At 38.3% G+C, this 22,868-nt stretch overlaps 1 protein-coding gene across 1 annotated transcript; it reads left to right on the top strand.

Annotated features, from left to right (window-relative positions):
• The first annotated feature begins 1,400 nt into the window (after window positions 1–1,400).
• On the top strand, window positions 1,401–8,692 carry LOC126215032 (heterogeneous nuclear ribonucleoprotein A1, A2/B1 homolog). Its single transcript, XM_049941663.1, has 7 exons — window positions 1,401–4,166; window positions 4,559–4,704; window positions 4,878–5,209; window positions 5,316–5,543; window positions 6,131–6,379; window positions 6,568–6,670; window positions 7,695–8,692. The coding sequence occupies exons 1-6, from the start codon at window positions 4,152–4,154 to the stop codon at window positions 6,624–6,626; spliced, it is 1,029 nt and encodes a 342-aa protein (XP_049797620.1). The 5' UTR covers window positions 1,401–4,151; the 3' UTR covers window positions 6,627–6,670; window positions 7,695–8,692.
• Window positions 8,693–22,868: the final 14,176 nt, after the last annotated feature.

A 22,868-nucleotide genomic window follows, 5' to 3' on the forward strand; every position in this document is an offset into this window, starting at 1 on the left:
CACAGCCAGAACAACTACTTCGTAAAAAATTAAATTAGTGCGCTGGGACCAGTTGAACAGCCAAATTAGTGAAGGGGAGGTGGATGTGCTAAATGGTAAACTTGGATAAGAGACACTAAAAAAAGGTGGATGCATTTTTCCATCTCAAAATTAAAACAGATCAAAAGGAGAGATGATATGTAGTAGCAAGGATTTCACAGGGCATTAGGGTTTTCTTCTATAAAAGAAACAGCTGCTAACATCCAGTCTTACTATACATTTAGCATGTTTTGATAACATGTTACATGTCTTCATAATATTGAAAAGGATAACACTTCCTAATGTTCTGCAAAATTATATTTATTTGGTGACGAACTGGTTTTTGGCTTCTCAGGCCATCTTTAGGGGACAACTGTCGCAAATACAGATTAGTGTTTGTAATGAAAACTTAATTTAACAAGGGGGAAAATGGAAATTGGGTCTGACCACTTAATACTAGGCTGGCATTCTGTGTCATGTTTGTTGGTGCCCAGTAGGGTCATCTTTCTGCTTTTTTTAACAAGATACAAAACTTCACATTCTACATTATCTGCATCATTTTCTGCTAAATCAAAGGTTGAATCAGTGTTCCTCATTTGCCAGCTTCTCTCATGCCTCATGATCACATTTCAACATTTTTAAATCATCCTGAGTTAGTTTACTCTATGCCCTCTGTCACTTGTTAGTAGCTACACTATTTGTCTAATTTGCTACGTGCCTTATACATTCAGGTGATGTATGAGAGAAGTTATTAACAGCTTCTCTGATTTGCTATGGGTCTTATATATTCAGGTGATACGTGAGAAAAGTGGAGTTTTATTTGCCTAGAAAACACGTTACATATTCCCTTTGAGATTAGGACATATTTTAAGTGCTTGTCGGCCAGTGGCCTTGCCATTTTGGTAACACCGGTTTCCATCAGATCACTGAAGCTAAGTGCTGCTTCATAATTTTTTAGGTACTTTGCTAGTGGTTCTGTTTCATTCTGTGTTATTCATACAACAGGCTTTCTTTTCATTATAAACAATAACAGTCGTTACTTTAAATGGTAGCAGCTGCAGTTTTTATGCAAATTTTGTGTTTTATAAGCATGTACCAAACTAGAAATATGAACATTAACTGATTTTTTGTTAATTCTTTGAGTTACTCCAAACTATAGGAGAATCCAATAACAGAACTGCTCAGCATAACTGCTGTTCTCAAAACAGAGTAGCACATTGCATCTCTTATGTGTCAAAATAATTACCTAAGTTTTGCTGGTGATGGAAAAAAAAAAAATTGTCTCAGCACAGATTCACAACACAATAAATGAAAAGTGTAGTTTCTCCTTCAAGTAAGTCATTTAATATTTGGTATGAGTGTAAATGGCTTTTTTTTTATTTTAAGTGCAAACAGTCCATTAGTAGTAAGTGGAGCGAGGATTGTAAAAGAAGAGAGAAATAATTCAGAGTTAAGGGAACTCCACTTGGCGAGAAGAGTAATATTGGATATTGTGCACAATAGCTAGTAGAAGGGAATCATTAATGAATAGCAATGAACTTACTGCAGATGGTGACAGACCCAGTATCACAGCTACTAAACTGTTTCTGAACATGGTCAGAAACTTTAAAAACGTAAGCTGTATCATGTTTGTCTCCATTGTTCAAAGATCATTGACATCCAGGTCCTCATTATTCAGTCAGTTCATTGCCTCTGCCCTCCCTTCCTATTAAAATGAATACCAATGTACAGTGCAGAGAGGTGGAATGTGCATTTTACGGGGAAAGGAATCTGAGTCACCACTTGACCAGGACTTCCATGGGTTCCTTAAATCTCGTAATGTGTTTCCCAGGATACTTTCCAATCATTTCAAGTGCATAAGTGTTGTCTTTAATGACATCAGTGGCAAACAAAAACAATCTGCAAATTATGTGTTTTTTACTGTATATATTGTCCAAATTCTTTCCTTTTTAATTTATGGATATTTCTCCATGCCTCCTCCCAGTGGTAAACAGGTAAGGCATACATCAAAACAGACTTATTTTAATATATTTCTGCTTTACTATGAACTGTGGTGTGTACCACCTCCTTTGTCTGATTAACTGTTCAGACATCCAATTATTGGTTTAATGGATGCAGAACATGGCATTTTTACATACAACAATATCAGAGTGATGAAAGCTCAAACAAATTCTAGGATTGAATTACAGATGTTTTGACTTCTATGGTGGCCTCCAAATCAGTTTTATCTACTTCAGTATTTATTTCGTCTCCCAACTAAGGCTTACCTATTTCAAATCGAGATTTTTTTTTTACATGTAAATATTCCAGGCTTCTGACCTACGGTGCATAGTTGGTCCAGATGCTGGGAGTTAATAATTGTTTTTGAACCCTGTAGGCTGAATGAATAGATGTTAACTCTGTTGTCATTTCTTACTGACTAATGAGAAGTGCATGACTAAATCAACTGTACGATGGTGGGATGGCTTTCCATCTTTGAGGCCAGTTAATTATTTCAATTTTCATACCTCAGTCAGTTGCATTCCCTTACTGCTGAGTGTAAAAGTAATATTCCAGAAGTAAAGGTTTATTTTAACTCTAACTATAGATGATCTGATACAGAAGAGCCCAGTTATATTTCAGAGGTATAGATATCTGTCACTATTCTTATGCTGAGCTTTGTGGTCATTACAGCTATATGAGGGAACATTTCCATCTAAGTTTGGTTTCGGAATGTGAAATAATTGTTAGCTAAAATTGGTTTCATAAAGATATTATTTGATGGTTTAGTATTCTGGAGGGCAGCAGAGAACAAAATCTGTTTAGATTTCTAACACACTTCCAGGACATTGTTAGAGGATAATGTGGCAAATCCCAAATCTTCCCTATACACCTTCTGAACTCATACAGTGTCTGCACAGCTTCAAGTTATACTGAAAGGGAGAAAGAGAAGTCAGGTTAAAATTGAAAGCAGGTTAATTATAATTTAAGTAAATCACTGTCAGTTAATGTTCTACGGTTAAGTGTTTTCAGGATTTACAGTTATGCAGGATCCACAAAGATACCCTTCCTTTGTGTCATACAGTTGTGACGAATGAATGGAACTGATTTCCTGTATTCCCACATACATTTGCCCTTATTGCATTTTTGTGTTGTTTACTCTGATCTGTTTGTGTAGAAAACATTTGGGTTACCTTATTTTTTTTAATGTAATTCTTAAAAATTTATTTATTCTAGACCATCCTGGAAACTGTCTTTGTTAACAGACCCAGCAAAGTCGTTTCAGTAACGAGTATTTAAAAGAAAGTCAGAAATTAAGTGTGATTTTCCTTTTTGTGAGCAATAAAATACTTTTTAAAAAATCAAATTTGTCATTTCATTGTTTTTCGGGCACTTTCGTCCAAACTCCAAAATATAACTGTACTAAGACTTATATGCTGGGTTCGTTCTGTGAGCAGATTGGTGATAAATTCATCTCGATAACCGAGACCGATGTTTGTGCTATTATTTATTATTGAAGCCGAAAACTTTAAGCGTTCTGTAAATACACACCCAAAAATTCCTGTACAACAGTGTTGTGAGCAATTGAATAATATTCCAGGATTTTGTGGATATATTATGTAGCGACGTTGGTTATCGTCGGTTATCGCGCATTGACAACCCGGTGAGTGCTATTTCCCGATAATCTGTTTATGCTGCAGCAAATGGCTGTTTCATTGAACATTATGTCAATTTTCTGGTTTTGTCCGTGGTAGCATCATTCGCCACTATAAGACTTTATAGCAGTTGATTTGTCACTGGACTTTCTTGGGTCTTAAGGAACGGCAAAAAATTAACAAAATTGTTACTTTTAAACCAGGCATGTGATACATAATCGTTGAATTGATGTGTGAAATTATATTACTACGTTCGTATCCGGTTCGAAGTCTTGTATTTGAAAGATAGATTTATTCAGTCATGTTTAAAGTATACATCGTACTTGTCAAAATATAATCGAATTAACTGCATTGCACAGTTTGTATTGAAAAATTAATTCTGAAGACTTTAGTGGCGTTTAATATTGAAACGACTAGAGACGTGTTAGTTACGGAGTCATCGGCAGCCATTTTATGTTGGATATGTTCGTCGTTTAGTTGCGAGTTGAGGTCAGGAAGATGGTGAAGTCTGAGGTGAGTACCGGGTTTGTTGTATAATTTACAAATGGAAAACGAAATTTGCAATTTTTTGTTAGTGCGTCATTGTCGAAATGTAGTTACAGAAAAAAGTTCACAAATTGTTCAATCCCATGTTCGCGAACATTTAACCTTCAGCTGTGTTCTTCAGACGCTTCTCGAAAGAAGGAATTGTTATCGATTAACGAAAAATCTTTGTTTAAGTAATTACTTTCACAATTGCATGTAACGAACTTAAATTTTTATTTCTGCTCATAATGTTTTGCTGAAACTTTGAAAGTTATATATAACGATTTTTTATTGCGGAAAAAATAATCTCAAGTTTAATTTTTTACGTAATTATATCCCTCTTATTGGAAGTGTGCTTATGGTTTTTATTTAACTTGCAGGACAACAGAAGCGAACCTGAACATGTTCGGAAATTATTCATCGGTGGGTTGGATTATAGAACCACCGACGATTCGTTGAAAAAACATTTTGAACAATGGGGGGAAATTGTGGATGTGGTTGTCATGAAAGATCCTCAGACCAGGAGGTATGTCGCTGCACAAATTTTCTTTTGGTATCGAATTGCTTTGGGAGTCCAAATACAGTAATAAGTCCTTATAAATGATTTAACTGTTCTACGCTTCAAGTTGGTAGTAACATATTTATTTAATGGGCGTACAGTAATTGACAAAAAAACTCCATAACTTCGAAAATTTACAGGTCAAGAGGTTTTGGCTTTATTACATATTCTCGGGCGCACATGGTTGATGATGCACAGGCGGCTAGGCCACACAAGGTAGACGGACGAGTGGTTGAACCTAAACGCGCCGTGCCCCGTACGGAAATTGGCAGACCAGAGGCGGGCATGACAGTGAAGAAGCTTTTTGTGGGAGGCATAAAAGAGGAAATGGAAGAGGAAGACTTGAAAGATTATTTCTCAACGTTTGGATCTGTTACATCTGTTGCTATTGTTGTTGATAAAGATACACGTAAAAAAAGGGGGTTTGCATTTGTGGAATTTGATGACTACGACCCAGTTGACAAAATATGTTGTAAGTAGTCTTAAGATTTTGTGTTGATTTTTCCCTGTACCATAAATTACTTGCAGTATTGTGTAATGTATGAACAGTAATCTTAGACAAGAGTTTCACTTTTCAGTGTCACGAAATCACCAGATCCGCGGTAAACACATTGATGTGAAAAAGGCATTGAGCCGTGCAGAGATGGCTGCAATGGGAGGTCCAGGTGGAATGGGTCGTGGTGGAAAAGGTGGTTTGGGTGGCAGAAGTGGGGGTATGGGAGGTGGAATGGGTGGAGGTTGGGGAGGGAGAGATGGAGATTGGGCTGATGATGGCTTCGGTGGCGGTGGTGGAGGACGATGGGGAGGTATGTAATCTTACTAGTTTATAAATTCATTGTTTTGCAGTTCAGCAGACAATCTGCTTTTATTTGTTGTATGTGAATAATAATGTTAATGTACTAATTAATAGGTTTGTATAGAACCCTTATTTTATAATACAAGAGTGCATAAAGCAGTCGGTGAAAGTAGATGTTGAAAAAGATGTTATGGTTGCAAGTATGTAGTTGCCCTAATTTTCCACTGACTTGCTCAGAATTGAAATGCCATTAAATTTAAATTTGATTGTGCTCTGCTTCGGAATCTTTATGATGTGTAGTCAGAAGTCTAGTTTAAGTTGCTCCATATTTAATAATTTTCTTCTTAAACAATTGAAGATGCATTATTAAGTAAGAAAAGTTATATTACATAATTTACTAATCTTGGATTGATCTTTTGATGCCTGTAATGTATTTATATCGTACATCATTTAGAAAACTTCACGGGGCTTAACTATTTTTGCTCATAATTGGAAAATGTGTAGCACACGGTTTCATTTTTGGCTGCTCTTTCTGTTTTATTATTTTCATTTAGTTACATAATTTACAAAGAGTTAGAGCTCCGTCTTTGTCTGCAGGTGATGATATGTGGGACCAGCCCAGAGGAGGCGGTGGAAGTTGGGGAAGTGGCAGTGGGTATGGTGGAGGGGGTGGTGGTGGAAATTGGGGGGATGGTGATAGATTTGGTGGTGGCTATCAGCAAGGTTATGGAGGTGGTCCTATGAGGGGAGGTGGTGGTGGTGGTTATGGTGGGGGCGGTGGTGGTTATGGTGGGGGTGGTGGTAGCGGCAGTGGCAGACCTGGTCCATATTCCAGTGAACGTTACCGTGAGTATCAACAGATGGTTCAGTTTGACTGTGTCACTAAGATTTTAGTTTTATTTGAATTACAAGACTATTCTGAATATAGTGGCCCAACGTTAAACATGTGCGATTTGGTTACTAGTTTGGCATAAACATTTTGTTCTGATTAATTAATTCTCATAGTAAAACTAGATGTCATCTTGGTGTTCTAGGTGGAGGAGGATATGGTTCCGGTGGTAGTGGTTATGGTGGTGGATCAAGACGCTATTAACTACCGTTCTGCATTTGACACACGCACACAGGAGTACATATCAGGTATGTATGTCGGGTTTTGGAGATGCTGATACATGTTGGTTCTTTGGATGGGTGTTACTGTGAACAAAAACAGGTGTTCAGCAGTGGGATACAAGTTTCTAGACTTATCACTCTGCACCCTGTTCCATGTCATCTTACCTGAAGGTACCTGCTTTGTTATTGTAGTAGTTTCTAGGTCTCGTTCCCTGTAAAATTGTTGCACAGCTTTTGTGTTTTTCAGTAAGTGTGTTTTTGATGGTTTTGTTGATTTAAGCAAATGTGGCAGATTACACAAAATCCATTCTTTGAAATTCTGTTGCAGCCAGTTCTTTTTTTTTTTTTTTTAAAAAAAAAAACTAGGTTCTGTTTTTGGACTTCATCTCACTTCCTCCACCGCACTCCCCTTTCTCCACCAAACCTTTATATATTTGATAAATAGAGACTGCCTTAATTATCTGTGATGGGGTCTGCAGTAAACATAGGTTTCCCAAGTGATGAAACATCTGGTCCAAGTAGCAGGGTACAGACACTTTCTAAGACGTGGTCACTCATTTCCATCTTGAGCGTCTTAATAAAAAGTAAATTGGAAAATATGATCACTGAATGTGCCTGTAGATTGAGCAGGTGCAATGAGGTATGTTCCACTGAATTTTGAGTGGTTGCAAATTTCACTTAAATTCAGTGCCCTAGTTACAGTTATATAATTAATGGAACATATTTACATCGAACAGCAACATTTGTTTTTTAATGGCATAATTTTGTGTGTCATTAACTGTTTCAGTGTAGTCAGGTGTTCGCTTGTGCTTGTGAAGTCAAGTGTTTGGGTGATTGCCATAGATGTTAATTTGTTTGGGTGCCTGAAATGAAGATTGAATGGTTAATACCACAAGATATTATTATTTGGTTTCTTATTGATTATTCGGATATCTGCTTCAATTAGTTGATATTTCTATGTGGAATATTGAGGTTGCATAGGTTAGTTTAGTGCCCAGTTTGTTAAATTCTAAGTATAAGTTTTGAACTAACACTTTTTGCATTTATTCAGGTTCTGCATAGGGCTAGCAGAGAGAGAGACAGACAGACAGACAGACAGAGACTGGGGTGTACAGTCATTCAGGCTAGCAGTAACGGGCAGACAGGCCGTCAAAGAGCAGGGACAGTGTACTCACAGGACTTCAGTGCAGTTCTACGTAGTTAGCTGAAAGCCAGTATTGGAGAATTCAGGTTACTTCGTGCCAGTTTTATTTATACAGCTAGTCCTATCTGTGATAGTAATTTTAAGTATCTTTTTTCCCTTGTACAAGAAAGTTAATGCTATTCATCAAAATATATACATGTTAGACATTTCAGAAGCAATTGCTTTCCACCGTATTTCCGTTAAGTGACCAATGATTGTTGGTGTAGTTAGGTGATTGAAGTAAATGTAGTAGTTTCTTTGATAAGCCAAAGCAAGAGAGAGAGAGAGCAATAGTAACAGTTGTTTTCAGTTTACTGTTTCAGAATAAGTTAGAGATTATAGATTCCCCCTGTTAATGTAAAATAATGACCATGGTGGTTTTATTTACATATGCATTAGGAGTAAGAAGTAACAGGCTGAATTCTGTAATATGTCAAGTCAGCAGCTGGATGCAAAATATTATGGGATTTTCTGCAGAGTATTTTGCAGAAGGCTATTTTGTAGGATCCTGTAAGCGGTTGGATATGTTGGGTGGGCAACTTTGTAGAATAAGTTCAACCAGGACAACATAATTCAATTATTTTGTTGTGAATTACCTGATTTAATTGATTTGTTTTTGTTTTTTGTGCACCTTTTCCCTTTTCCTGTTCATGCTAATTACCTCACATTTTGATCTTTTGAAGATTGTCATGTGAGTTACAGCTACTCATCCTACCTGTTTAAATATTTAAAGTTCAATTTGTGTGGCTCAGAATTAATTGAGGTTTGCTTTAATATGAATTTGACAATTTAGTTTGTAAGTGTTAATTATGTATAGAGGAATCATTCCAAATTTTGTTGTGAAAATAAAAAAGAAATTGAAACCATGTTTTTGTTGTTAATTTTTCACTTTTTACCTTCTACTCCCTCAATTTGTGGACAAAATGTGAATTACTTTCATTAGCAATTCATCATAGGTAAGACTTGTGTTATCTGTGTAGAATGCGTGCAGCTCTATGTGCATTACGTTAAAAGTGTGAGGTGGCTACAAAAAGTGTTGAGATTTGCAGCAATAATTCAATTCGGTATGCCCCAGCATTGTTCTCCTCTACTCCTCATCCCAGTGCCTAATTAACTATTCTTAGATTGTGTAGCAGATATCCCACTAACTTGGTGCTTCTTCTTGTAATGGTTTATAGAATTCTGTACTCACCTGTCCTTTAGTCTACTTAATTTGGAACACCATTCAATAGTACCATATTTCAGTATCTTCGGGTTTTTTCAGTTTGGGATCTGGATTTCCATGCCAGGATGTACCAATAGATCATTCTCATTGAAGAGTACACTTAACACCTGTGTCATTTTACTTCTGATTTCTTTTTCTACAGTCAGTCTTGGTTCTTAGATTTTAGAATTCTGTCTCTTCAGAGTTCTTAATTTTGACATTAAGCATGTCATTATTCTCTTCTTTACAATCAGTGTAAACATCAGTATAACATTGAAAGCAGCTGTTATAATTTGCAACAGTGGATGTGTTGTGATTACACATTTCTGTCTAGCAATTCTATGTCATGATAAATTATTACTCAAAATGGTGATATTATCTTAGGAACTGAAGTTCTGTGAAGTTAAAACATAAAAAAATTACAGAATTATTTAAATGCCAGTAGATTCAAACAGTAGCATGATGACAAGGTACAGTAATAACTGCTGCATTGTTGAGTTACACAATAAGGAAGACTGCGGATGAAAGGAAGAGCTTTTGAAATGGTTATGCTCCTGAAAGTATTTGGGCTCAGTGTATCTTTTGTAAATAAAGTACACAGGACATTTGCAAATACGGATTTCCTAAAACCAGAAAGTTTATTAAAATGATGTCATTAATGTTACTTGATTGAACAGTCACTTTTTGCCAGAATTATTCAGTTTCATATTTGTAAATTGGTTATACCTTGTTTAAGTTTACTTACTTGGCTTTACAAAACAATCAGTGCTGCCAGTCTTGTTTATGAAACACTAGTAGATACTTTTACAGAATTTTCAGTCCTATATATAACTTTGTAAGTACAGATGTCACCTTTAAATATTTAAAAGTCAAAAGTGACTAGGCCTAACTAAAATATTCTCAAAAACAGTCCACTCCTTTGTGATACACATTTGACTCCATTACAGTAGCTGTGTGGATTTTTTTCCCCTTTATACTGTATACATTCATTAGGAATAAAAGGTAAATATTCCCCGTATAGTTGAAAATGCCACATGCACACTGCATCAGTGACATTATCCCAGCTGTGGGTCCTGACCTTAATGCAAGCATCACCATTAATAGCTTCAAGGAAGGACATTGAATAAATTCTTAGCAACAAGAACATTGGATTATATCATTGTAGAGCATGCTTAAGTATTCTGGATATATCTACAGGGTGGTCCACTGATCGTGACTGGGCCAAATATCTCACGAAATAAGCATCAAACAAAAAAACTACAAGGAATGAAACTTGTCTAGCTCGAAGGGGGAAACTAGATGGCGCTGCCATAGGTCAAGCGGATATCAACTGCATTTTTTAAAAATAGGAACCCCCATTTTTTATTACATATTCGTGTAGTACGTAAAGAAACATGAATGTTTTAGTTGGACACTTTTCGGTTTGTGATAGATGATGCTGTAATAGTCACAAACATATGGCTCACAATTTTAGACGAACAGTTGGTAACAAGTAGGTTTTTTAAATTGAAATACAGAACATAGGTATGTTTGAACATTTTATTTCGGTTGTTCCAATGTGATACATGTACCTTTGTGAACTTATCATTTCTGAGAGCTCATGCTGTTACAGGGTGATTACTTGTGAATACCACATTAATGCAATAAATTCTCAAAATGATGTCCGTCAACCGCAATGCATTTGGCAATACGTGTAACGACATTCCTCTCAACAGTGAGGAGTTGACCTTCCATAATGTTCGCACATGCATTGACAATGCACTGACGCATGTTGTCGGTGGATCACAATAGCAAATATCCTTCAACTTATCCCACAGAAAGAAATCCGGGGATGTCAGATCCGGTGAATGTGCGGGCCATGGTATGGTGCTTCAATGACCAATCCACCTGTCATGAAATATGATATTCAATACCGCTTCAACCGCACTAGAGCTTTGTGCCGGACATCTATCATGTTGGAAGCACATCGTCATTCTGTCATGCAGTGAAACATCTTGTAGTAACATCGGTAGAACATTACATAGGAAATCAGCATACATTGAACCATTTAGATTGCCATCGATAAAATGGGGGCCAATTATCCTTCCTCCCATAATGCCGCACTATACTTTAACCCGCCAAGGTCATTGATGTTCCACTTGTCGCAGCCATCATGGATTTTCTGTTGCCCAATAGTGCATATTATGCTGGTTTACGTTACCGCTGTTTTTGATTGACGCTAAATAGAACGCATGCAAAAAATCTGTCACCGTCCCGTAATATCTCTTGTGGCCAGTGGCAGAACTGTACACGACGTTCAAAGTCGTTGCCGTGCAATTCCGGGTGCGTAGAAATATGGTACGGGTGCAATCGATGTTGATGTAGCATTCTCAACACTCGACGTTTTTGAGATTCCTGATTCTTGCGCAATTTGTCTGTTACTGATGTGCGGATTAGCCGCAACAGTAGCTAGAACACCTACTTGGGCATAATCATTTGTTGCAGGTAGTGGTTGACATTTCGCATGTGGCTGAACACTTCCCGTTTCCTTAAATAACGTAACTATCCAGTGAATGGTCTGGACACTTGGATGATGTTGTCCAGGATACCGAGCTGCATACAGCACACGCCTTGGGCATTTTGATCACAATAGTCGCACATCAACACGATATCGACCTTTTCCGCAATTGGTAAATAGTCCATTTTAACACGGGTAATGTATCACGAAGCAAATACCGTCCGCACTGGCGGAATGTTACGTGATACCACATACTTATACGTTTGTGACTATTACATCGCCATCTATCGCAAAGTGAAAAAAGTGGTCCAACTAATACATTCATATTCTTTATGTACTACATGAATATGTAATAAAAATGGGCGTTCCTATTTTTAAAAAATGCAGTTGATATCCGTTTGACCTATGGCAGCGCCATCTAGTGGGCTAACCATACGCCATCTGTTTTCCCTCTTCAAGCTAGAGGAGTTTCATTCTTTGTAGTTTTTTCGTTTGATGCTTATTTTGTGAGATATTTGGCCAGATCACTTGTCAATGGACCAACCTTTATATTTTGTGCCATCAGTTTTTATTGTCCTCCACATCGACTGAGCAATGATAATTTACACTGTACAGCAAGCTCATTGACAATTCTAATTATAAATAGGCAAATAAAAACACCCTTCCGCACGGGAACCACTTAAATTCAGTCACAATTGAGCGAGGTGGTGCAGTGGTCAGCACACTGGACTTGCATTTGGGAAGACAACGGTTCAAACCTGAGCCCGGCCATCTAAATTTAGGTTTTCCACGATTTTCATAAATTGCATGAGGCAGATGGCAGGATGGTTCCTTTGATAGGGCATGGACGATTTACTTCCCCATTCTGGACACAATCTGAGCTTGTGCTTCGTGTCTAATGACGTCGATGAGATGTTAAACCCAATCTTTCTTCCTTACTTCGGGTCAATCACATAGATAGGAGGAAATAATTATTTGACTGAGAATAGGTTCAATTACCTCCTTGGATAAAGATTACTCACATGTAGCAAAGCCTACAGAGTGTTCTCATTCTGAGTGCATTCTGTTTCCTGGCTGAAAGGTAAGCCTTTGGTTTTCTGAGAGTAATGAGTTTTAGTTAACAATAGCTATGGTGTTTGAGATCATTTTTGACTGAAGTCTTTGGTATCCTTATTAAACTGGCTGGTGCTCTACCACTTTTATTCTGTTGCTCCTAGTTTTTTCTTTGGGATATGGATTTTTTGTGATTATGTTAAAAGCATCTAAAAGTTTCTCTCTCTGACACACACACACACACACACACACACACACACACACACACACACACACAGAGAGAGAGAGAGAGAGAGAGAGAGAGAGAGAGAGAGAGAGAGTGTTTCAAAGTTTTACTGACCAAAGTAGTCACCAGCATTGCGTGCAACCCGTTGCCAGCAATGTGGAAGTCGTAGGATACTCTTAGCAGTGCCAGTTGTGTTGACAGTTCGAGCGGCGTGGTCCATTTCCCGACGAATTTGTAGCCATTCTGAAGCGAATGCTGTGAAGTGTTTCCTTCCATATAGAAATCAATTTGAACTCACGAGTGCAGTAGGTGTATAGCACTTAGCAGTCAAACAAATCAGTAACAGCTTGCACTCTACATGCTTGAGCATTGTCCTGCAAAATGATGGTCAGGTCCTGCAGAAAATGTCATCACTTCTGTCTCTGTACTGTACATTTTCGGAACACAACGTTCGACCAGCTTGTCTCTGTACTGTTCATTTTCGGAACACAACTTTCGACCAGCTTAGAGACAGAAGCGATGACACTTTCCGCAGGACCTTACCATCATTTTGCAGGACAGTGCTCAAACACATACAGTGCAAGCTGTTACCTGAGTTGTTTGACTGATAGGGCTGCTAAGTGCTATACCACCTACTGCACTTCCCTGACTTAAGCCCTCGTGATCAACTCGATTTCTAAACTGAAGGAAACACTTCATGGCATTCGCTTCAGAACTGCTACAAATTTGTTGGGTAATAGACCGTGCTGCTTGAACTGTCAACACAACTGGCACTACTAAGAGTATTCTACAACTTCCACATGGCTGGCAGCGGGTTATACACAATGCTGGTGACTACTTTGAAGGTCAGTAAAAGTTTGAAACACGTATCTATTTTGTACGAGCTGTAAATAAATAGTTGCCACTATTAAAGTTCCAAACCTCGTACAGGACCTGTCACAAACAGTAACCAAAATGGCCATCATGTGCATCTGTACTTATGTCATTGTGCACTGCGAAAGAAATGATCATAGTTCATCACATTTGCCAGTTCTCAAGCACACTGACGTGAATCATTGCAGATTAATACGTTTAAACAATCTCCATCCAAACCTCAAAGTCTTCCTGAGTGTGGGGATTTACTAATTTCAGAATGATCCACCTTAAAATGAGAAAATCATTTTCTCACTGTGCTGTGTCCAGCAGAATTATCCCCATCATGACGCAAATGTTCCTGGCTACCTCAGTTGCTGCAAACTGCTCTGTTGAACTTAAACAGAAGAATATGTCAGAAATGTTCCGATTTATCCACTTGACACTCCATTGTCTAGTGTCCACATTCACTATTCCAAATGACAATACTATGTAAACTCAAATAGCAAAAGTGAACTACAAATAAAAAATGATAGTCGATAAATAAACCATAGCAACTGGGATACCAACATGCAAAACGAAAACTACAAATTTATGCACCAATCTAATATTTGGGAATATCTAGGGCTGATGGAGGAAATTATTGAGCCATTCAAGGACTGAATGATGATGGATGCCAATGAGAAATTCTGACTTTTCTGGAAGCAAGTAGACCAGTTCCTCAAAACGTGAATAACACATTAATAGTTGTACTTCACCAGAAAGGAATGGACAAGACACAAAACTATAGACCTGTCGGCTACCTTTACAAAATGTGCAAGGTAATCATTACAGTTACTTTTTATCAGTATAGTAGGAAATTTAGAACTGTAAGAGGAGTCTGGCAAGGAGATTCTGTTACACTGAAACTATCATTAGCAGCCATTTAGGAAATTTGTAGATCCTTAAACTGGGAAAATTTAGAAGGAATACATGTGTATGAACACATTCAAATGACGTGTTTTCCTTAGGACATTGTTCTGACCACATAGGCATCTGTCTTCTTCACATGCTTGCAAGGGTTTGCGTCATTGATAAATGGGAAAGCTATAGTAAGTGAAAGGTCTTCGTGAATTTGAACATGAATGTATATTGAAACCAAAATAAATTGATTTTCCCCCTGTCACGCAATTAAGGCACATTTCCACTACCATGTAAACTTCTGCAAGTAGCTTGCATAAGCTATTTTTGAGTTCTTTCATGTGAGAACTCACCCAGCAAGTAGACTTCCACAAGTTTTAATAAACTTGAGAAACTAGTTACTACAAGTAATCAGGAGCAAGTTTCTTTCATTTTGCTGCAGGTACTTGGTGAACTTGCCATTTGCTAGGGAATTTTTCTCAAACTTACAGAAGTTTTGTGTGCTTAGTACTGGTATGAAAATGTCAATGTCTTAAAGGAGAATGGCACAGACATATTGGCCAAAACAAATGTTACATTGGATCTCTGTAATATGTATGATTTGTTGACATGAAGAAAGTGCAAAATGAATATACTGATTACTTTTTTCCACCAAAAAGGAGAGGTTTGTCTGAATTTTTGTGCCCTGTTTTCAAATATCAAATATTTTATTTTACAATAAAGAGAGAAGTTTGAAACTAGCATACAACTATCTCGGACAGTTTTTAATATGAGAGAAGTAGATTTTACGAGGATTGGTCAACAAAAACTTGCAGTTATTTATACTTGTAGCTTCCGTGATACGTTTCCTATCTGTGCCATGAATATGTGGAAAGAGCAGGTTTTCGTGTGTAATGCCCAGTCAGGGCAGTACTCTTGTATCGGTAGGTTGGTAGTAATGCTCTATTTCATAGACGTTCTTTGCATTTTGCCTACCAGATGGCGGAGGCTATGTGAGAGGAGCAGTACAGCAAAATAAAATTCTATGTTTAATTTAAACTGTACAGCCACTGAAACTTAACGAAAAGCTGCAGCAAATTATGGTGAAGATGCACTACTGCATGCAATAGCGTTCCGTGGTTCAAGGACTTCAGGGGAGACCACCTTGTCTTGTGAATGGAAGCCTAGTATTTTGGCTTCTGCTGTGACTGAATAAACATCGGCACAGCTGCTGTGATTATCCGTAAGGATCTATGGGGATCATTGTGTAACCTCAGTGAAGTGTTTAGAATGTCTTTACAATTATGTGTGATCATCTCCATAAGACCCATGTGTGTGCCCTTAGGGTGCCATGTCTGTTGACTCCCGAACAAAAGACTGTGTGAAAGGAGACAAGAGGCATGAGGTGCTGATGGAGTGTATGCGTTTCTGAAATTGATTATCGCTGATGATGAGTCATGGCTGCATCATTATGATCCTGAAGTAGAATGAGCCAGCATAATGAGGAAATTGCCAGGTTCTCCTACACCAAAAAAGGTGAAAGTTGCTCCGTCTGCAAGAAGAGTGATAGTGATCTCATTTTATAAATGTCATGGAATGATTTACTGGCATGCAGTTCCCCCTCACACTATTGTTACTGCAGTATACTATAGTCAGTATTGGCTAAACTGAGGAAGAGCACTTTGCAAGGAAATGACCAGAACTTTCTTGGACCAGGTGGCGTGTGGCCTCATGTAAATCAAGTCATGTAGTTTCTGGCTCATTTCAACATTACCTGTGTACCATCATTCCCCTTATAGCGCCAATCTTCCTCCCTTTGACATTTTTTTCCCTCTCTCTGTATGCAATTCTCAAAGACCTAGTAAGCAAGGAATGGTCTGCACCATGTGTTTGAGGACTGGCGGAGATGCTATAAAAACTGTATTCAACTAGATGGCAAGTGCTTTGAAAAAGATCATGTAAACATTGGAATGGAGTAATAAATATCTCTGGAAAACAAATCGATCTTTGTTGATCAGATCTCGTGTTCCATTCGGTAGTGTTTCTTGATAACTTAAATATGCACACTTCTGTATCTGTTTCTTCACTCAAACATTTATTTATTTCTTAACTTAGGTTTTTGTAATGATTTTTCTTCGGTAATAATAACAATAATAATAATGTAACAATGTTGGCAGCTGGTATGTCTTTAACCATGACACTGTAAAATCAAACTTGTCTGTCTCACGATATAACTTTTGGTGGAAAAAATTTCTGCATGTACTTGTAGTAAGTTCCTGAAATTAACTTGCACAAGTTTTTGTTCTAATGTAAAAAATAATTTTGAACCAACTGTTGTCTCACCCTCGTCATGTGGGAATCCGAGCAACGTTCTGAGCAGTAAGAGATGTAGACAGACAAATGGAGGTCTGGATCAGTCCGGGGAGCATGCACAGATAGCCAATGTGGTTAAGACACCTGCCCATGATAAGCAGAAATCTCAAGTTCAAATCCTGGGTTGACACAAATTTTCATGTGCCACTAATAGATGGTACATCAATACTGGATACAGCTAATGCCACAGAATTCAGTTTGTGAATAAATTTCATAAGAGGTGTTGAACTCTAGTCTATTCTGCATCTGAGCCGGTGAAAGAGGAACAACCACAAGATCTAAGTAATCTTGTAAAGAAAAAGCAGATACTGAAAAATAAGTATTATACAAAGCATAGGGCTAAAGATAGAAAAATAGTAAATAAATTATATTTGGCTATCAAGAGGGCAATGCAAATACTGTCAATGGTAGCAGAATCTTATAAAATGCACATAGAACAGAAGAAAAAAAATTCTGGTCCTATGTAAGGGCTCCCATATAACCCAAAGAAATTGTGGTCATATGTAAAGACTGCCTAAAGGACCGAACTTAAGTGTCCAAATGCAAGGTCACACAGAAACTAGAAAGGAAAAGAAATGATGGTAGGGCATTATCAGTTGCTTGGCTGCACAGCAAAAGGGGAACCACTGCACTCCGCTTCCAGATGTTGAGAAACAACTGAAATGTCACAAAGCCCTTGGACCCAATGAATATCTATTAGATTCTGTATGGAATTTAAAAATTGAGTTAGCTTCCTGTTTAAACATAATATAATGTAGATCCATCAAACAAAAACCTGTCCCAAGTAGTTGGAAGAAACCACAGATGACCGATCTATGAGAAGAGTGACAGAAGTGATCCATAAAACTAATGACAAATATTGACAACCATTTTTGTAGAATCGTAGAATATATTATGAGCTGAAACATAATTAGGTCTCTCAAACATAATGACCTCCTCTATGCCAAGGAGCATGGATTCCGAAAACATTGGACATGCGAAACCCAGTTCATGCTTGAAAGACACAGATCCAGGCAAACAGACAAATTTGTGACTGGAATGAAGATTCTAAATTGGGATAGTGGAGCACATTATCTTGAATGAAAAATTCATTGAGAGACGTTGACATAGCTTCAGGTGTGTTCCACGGAATTGTATTCTGACCTCTTCACATCCCTGTCATATATTATCAATCTGACAGACAATATTAGTAGTAATCATAGATTCTTTTGCAGATGGTACAGTTATCTATAATTGAGTACTGTCTGAAAAAAGTTACATAAATAAGATTAGATTTCGAAGTGGCGCAAGGTTTGGAAACTTGCTATAAAAGTTCACAATTATGTAAAATTGTGCAGGTTTCAAATTCAATAATGTTGTACACTACAACTACATTATAGGTTTAGTCAACTCATACAAATAGTAGGCTGTAAACAGTTTGTGGGATACGAAAATAAATGACCACATATGGTCAATAATGCATAAAGCAGGTAACACTGCAGTTCATTGGTAGAATACTGGGAGAATACAATCATTTTACAAAGATATTGCTTACAGGACACTTACGTCGCCATCCTAGAATATGTAATATGTTACACTTCCAAAATACCAGGAGAGGACAATGTAATTGCCAAGACACTCAAGATCAGAAGCAAATTTAGGTAACAAGACAGATTCAAACAATTATTGAGGCAATTCAGTTATTCAGTCACCTACAAAGTATTCTCTTCTGTCTTCATCACCAGATTACAGCATGAGATGGAATGATAGTAAGTAATTCCAGGTGAGCTTTTGACAATTGCAATCTTAGAGCAAATATGGACCCCTCAAGATAGTAACAGAAATGCCAGTCAAAAGCACATTGTACATGTTTGTAAAAAAGGGCTATCTCAAAAGTTGCTGTAAGGCAAGATGAAGAGTAGTCTCCACTTCTTTTCTGTCCGGTGCTAAATTTTTTGTCATCAGTCCTCTCTTGAGTCATCCTCTTCATCTCAGGGTAGCATGTGCACCATACGTATTCCAATCTCTGTCTCCCCGCAGCTCCATAAAATATCATGAATGTTATTCCTTGATGTCTTAACATGTACCCTATAACACTGTTCCTTCTCTTTGTCAGTGTTTTCCCTATGTTCCTTTCGTTGTTGATTATGTGGAGAACCTCCTCATTCCTTATCAGTCCACATACTTTTCAACATCCTTCTGAAGCGCCACATTTCAAATGCTTTGATTCTCTTCTTTTCCAGTGTCCCCACGGTCCATGAATTAAATCCGTACAAAACTGTTCCAAACGAACATTGTCCAAAATTTCTTCTTCAAATTTAATCCCTTTTTTGATAATAGTAGACATTTTTGCTCAGGAATGCTCTCTTTGCTTGCACTAGTGTACTTTTTATGCCCTTACTTTGTCCATGATGTTACCTTGTTCAAAGGTAGCAGAATTTCTTAACTTTATCTTTTTTGTGGTCATCAATTTTGATGTTAAGTTTACTGCTAATCTCATTTCTGCTAGTATTCATTATTTTGCCTTTCCTCAGTTTACTCTCAATGCATTACATGTGCTCATTACTCTTCACCCCATTCAACTGGTCCAGTAATTAATTATTTTATTTAAATGTCAAGTTCCATAGGACCAAATTGAGGAGCAGATCTCCAAGCCCATGGAACATGTCAGTACATGAAATTACAACAAAAAAGTAATAACAGATAAAAATAAAATGTTTATGAACCCAAAAAAAGTCAGTCCATGCAATCAACAATACAACAAGAATCAGCTTAATTTTTCAAGGAACCTCTCAAGAGAATAGAAGGAGTGACCCATGAAGAAACTCTTCTGTTTCAATTTGAAAGTGCGTGGATTATTGCTAAGATTTTCGAATTCGAGTGGTAATTTATTGATAATGGATGCGGCAGTATACTGCATACCTTTCTGCAAACGAGTTAAGGAAGTCTGATCCAAATGCAGGTTTGATTTCTGCCGAGTATTAACTGAGTGAAAGCCGCCAATTCTTGGGAATAAGCTAACATTGTTAACAAGAAATGACAGTTATAAAAAATAGAGGGAAACATTCCACGTGGGAAAAATATATCTATAAACAAAGATGATGTGACTTACCAAACGAAAGTGCTGGCAGGTCAAAAGACACACAAACATACACACAAAATTCAAGCTTTCGCAACAAACGGTTGCTTCATCAGGATGCAACCGTTTGTTGTGAAAGCTTGAATTTTGTGTGTATGTTCGTGTTTGTTTGTGTGTCTTTCGACCTGCCAGCACTTTCGTTTGGTAAGTCACATCATCTTTGTTTTTAGATATATTTTTCACACGTGGAATGTTTCCCTCTATTATATTCATATCATTAATTTGAACCCAACAATTACGTTTGTTATTGTCACTGTTGCATTTCGAAATCTTTCCTGTCATCTTATTTTCTCTTTCTGTTTTTGCAAGTAGTTTCACTTTGTATTCACCTTCTCCTCTTTACCGAATCATACAATTTTATTCTGCCTACATATACTCAATAATACGTAACCCACTTCCAAACCATAACCTCAAATTTTTTTTCCGCTTTCAACACTACCGCTGCTATAAAATCCACCGTTTCCAGTTCACAAACAATTCCTTTCAGCTATTAAACAGCCATTTCGGCTAGTTCTAATAACTTTCGATTTTTTTCCATTTCCGTTTTTCCCACATCACTGATCTTTTTTTAGCCGCTTCCCACAGGTTTTAACGTCATTATTTCTTCGTCAGACAATTGTTAACCTCATTTTCACAATCTGCCACCACAAAACCACTCCTTTTAATACATTTACACGCAGTTTTTTCGAAATTTTCCCGAATTGGTCCACCCTTTAACGTGTTTTGGCGGCAACACCACTTTTGTTACTTTTCGTCTTTCCCTCTTACCTGATGAAGCAACTGTTTGTTGCGAAAGCTTGAATTTTGTGTGTATGTTTGTGTGTCTTTTGACCTGCCAGCACTTTCGTTTGGTAAGTCACATCATTCATATATATATATATATATATATATATATATATATATATATATATATATATATATATATATCACATGGGAAAAATATATCTAAAAACAAAGATGATGTGACTTACCAAATGAAAGCGCTGGCAGGTTGATAGACACACAAACATACACACAAAATTCAAGCTTTCGCAACCAACGGTTGCTTCATCAGGAAAGAGGGAAGGAGAGGGAAAGACGAATGGATGTGGGTTTTAAGGGAGAGGGTAAGGAGTCATTCCAATCCCGGGAGCGGAAAGACTTATCTTAGGGGGAAAAAAGGACAGGTACACACTCGCACACACACACATATCCATCCGCACATACACAGACACAAGCAGACATTTGTAAAGGCAAAGAGTTTGGGCAGAGATGTCAGTCGAGGCGGAAGTACAGAGGCAAAGATGTTGTTGAAAGACAGGTGAGGTATGAACGGCGGCAACTTGAAATTAGTGGAGGTTGAGGCCTGGCGAATAACAAGAAGAGAGGATATACTGAAGGGCAAGTTCCCATCTCCGGAGTTCTGACAGGTTGGTGTTAGTGGGAAGTATCCAGATAACCCGGATGGTGTAACACTGTGCCAAGATGTGCTGGCCGTGCACCAAGGCATGCTTAGCCACAGGGTGATCCTCATTACCAACAAACACTGTCTGCCTGTGTCCATTCATGTGAATGGACAGTTTGTTGCTGGTCATTCCCACATAGAAAGCTTCACAGTGTAGGCAGGTCAGTTGGTAAATCACGTGGGTGCTTTCACACGTGGCTCCGCCTTTGATCGTGTACACCTTCCAGGTTACAGGACTGGAGTAGGTGGTGGTGGGAGGGTGCATGGGACAGGTTTTACACCGGGGGAGGTTACAAGGGTAGGAGCCAGAGGGTAGGGAAGGTGGTTTGGGGATTTCACAGGGATGAAGTAAGAGGTTACGAAGGTTAGGTGGACGGCGGAAAGACACTCTTGGTGGAGTGGGGAGGATTTAATGAAGGATGGATCTCATTTCAGGGCAGGATTTGAGGAAGTCGTATCCCTGCTGGAGAGCCACATTCAGAGTCTGATCCAGTCCTGGAAAGTATCCTGTCACAAGTGGGGCACTTTTGGGGTTCTTCTGTGGGAGGTTCTGGGTTTGAGGGGATGAGGAAGTGGCTCTGGTTATTTGCTTCTGTACCAGGTCAGGAGGGTAATTGCGGGATGCGAAAGCTGTTTTCAGGTTGTTGGTGTAATGGTTCAGGGGTTCCGGGCTGGAGCAGATTCGTTTGCCACGAAGACCTAGGCTGTAGGGACCTCCATCTGTCCAATGGCCAGCTTCACACGTCCGTCCACATCAAACCCACCAACAAGCAACAGTACCTCCATTATGACAGCTGCCACCCATTCCACATCAAACAGTCCCTTCCCTTCACGTGAAAGCACCCACGTGATTTTCCAACTGACCTACCTACACTGTGAAGCTTTCTATGTGGGGATGACCAGCAACAAACTGTTCATTCGCATGAATGGACTCAGGCAGACAGTGTTTGTTGGTAATGAGGACTACCCTGTGGCTAAGCATGCCTTGGTGCATGGCCAGCACATCTTGGCACAGTGTTACACCATCCGGGTTATCTGGATACTTCCCACTAACACCAACCTGTCAGAACTTCGGAGATGGAAACTTGCCCTTCAGTATATCCTCTCTTCTCGTTATCTGCCAGGCCTCAACCTCCGCTAATTTCAAGATGCCGCCACTCATACCTCACCTCTCTTTCAACAACATCTTTGCCTCTGTACTTCTGCCTCGACTGACATCTCTGCCGAAACTCTTTGCCTTTACAAATGTCTGCTTGTGTATGTGCGGATGGATATGTGTGTGTGTGTGCGCGAGTGTATACCTGACCTTTTTTCCCCCTAAGGTAAGTCTTTCCACTCCCGGGATTGGAATGACTCCTTACCCTCTTCCTTAAAACCCACATCCTTTCGTCTTTCC

Source organism: Schistocerca nitens, chromosome 12 (assembly GCF_023898315.1).
Source record: "Schistocerca nitens isolate TAMUIC-IGC-003100 chromosome 12, iqSchNite1.1, whole genome shotgun sequence".
NCBI classification, from domain to species: Eukaryota; Metazoa; Arthropoda; class Insecta; order Orthoptera; family Acrididae; genus Schistocerca; species Schistocerca nitens.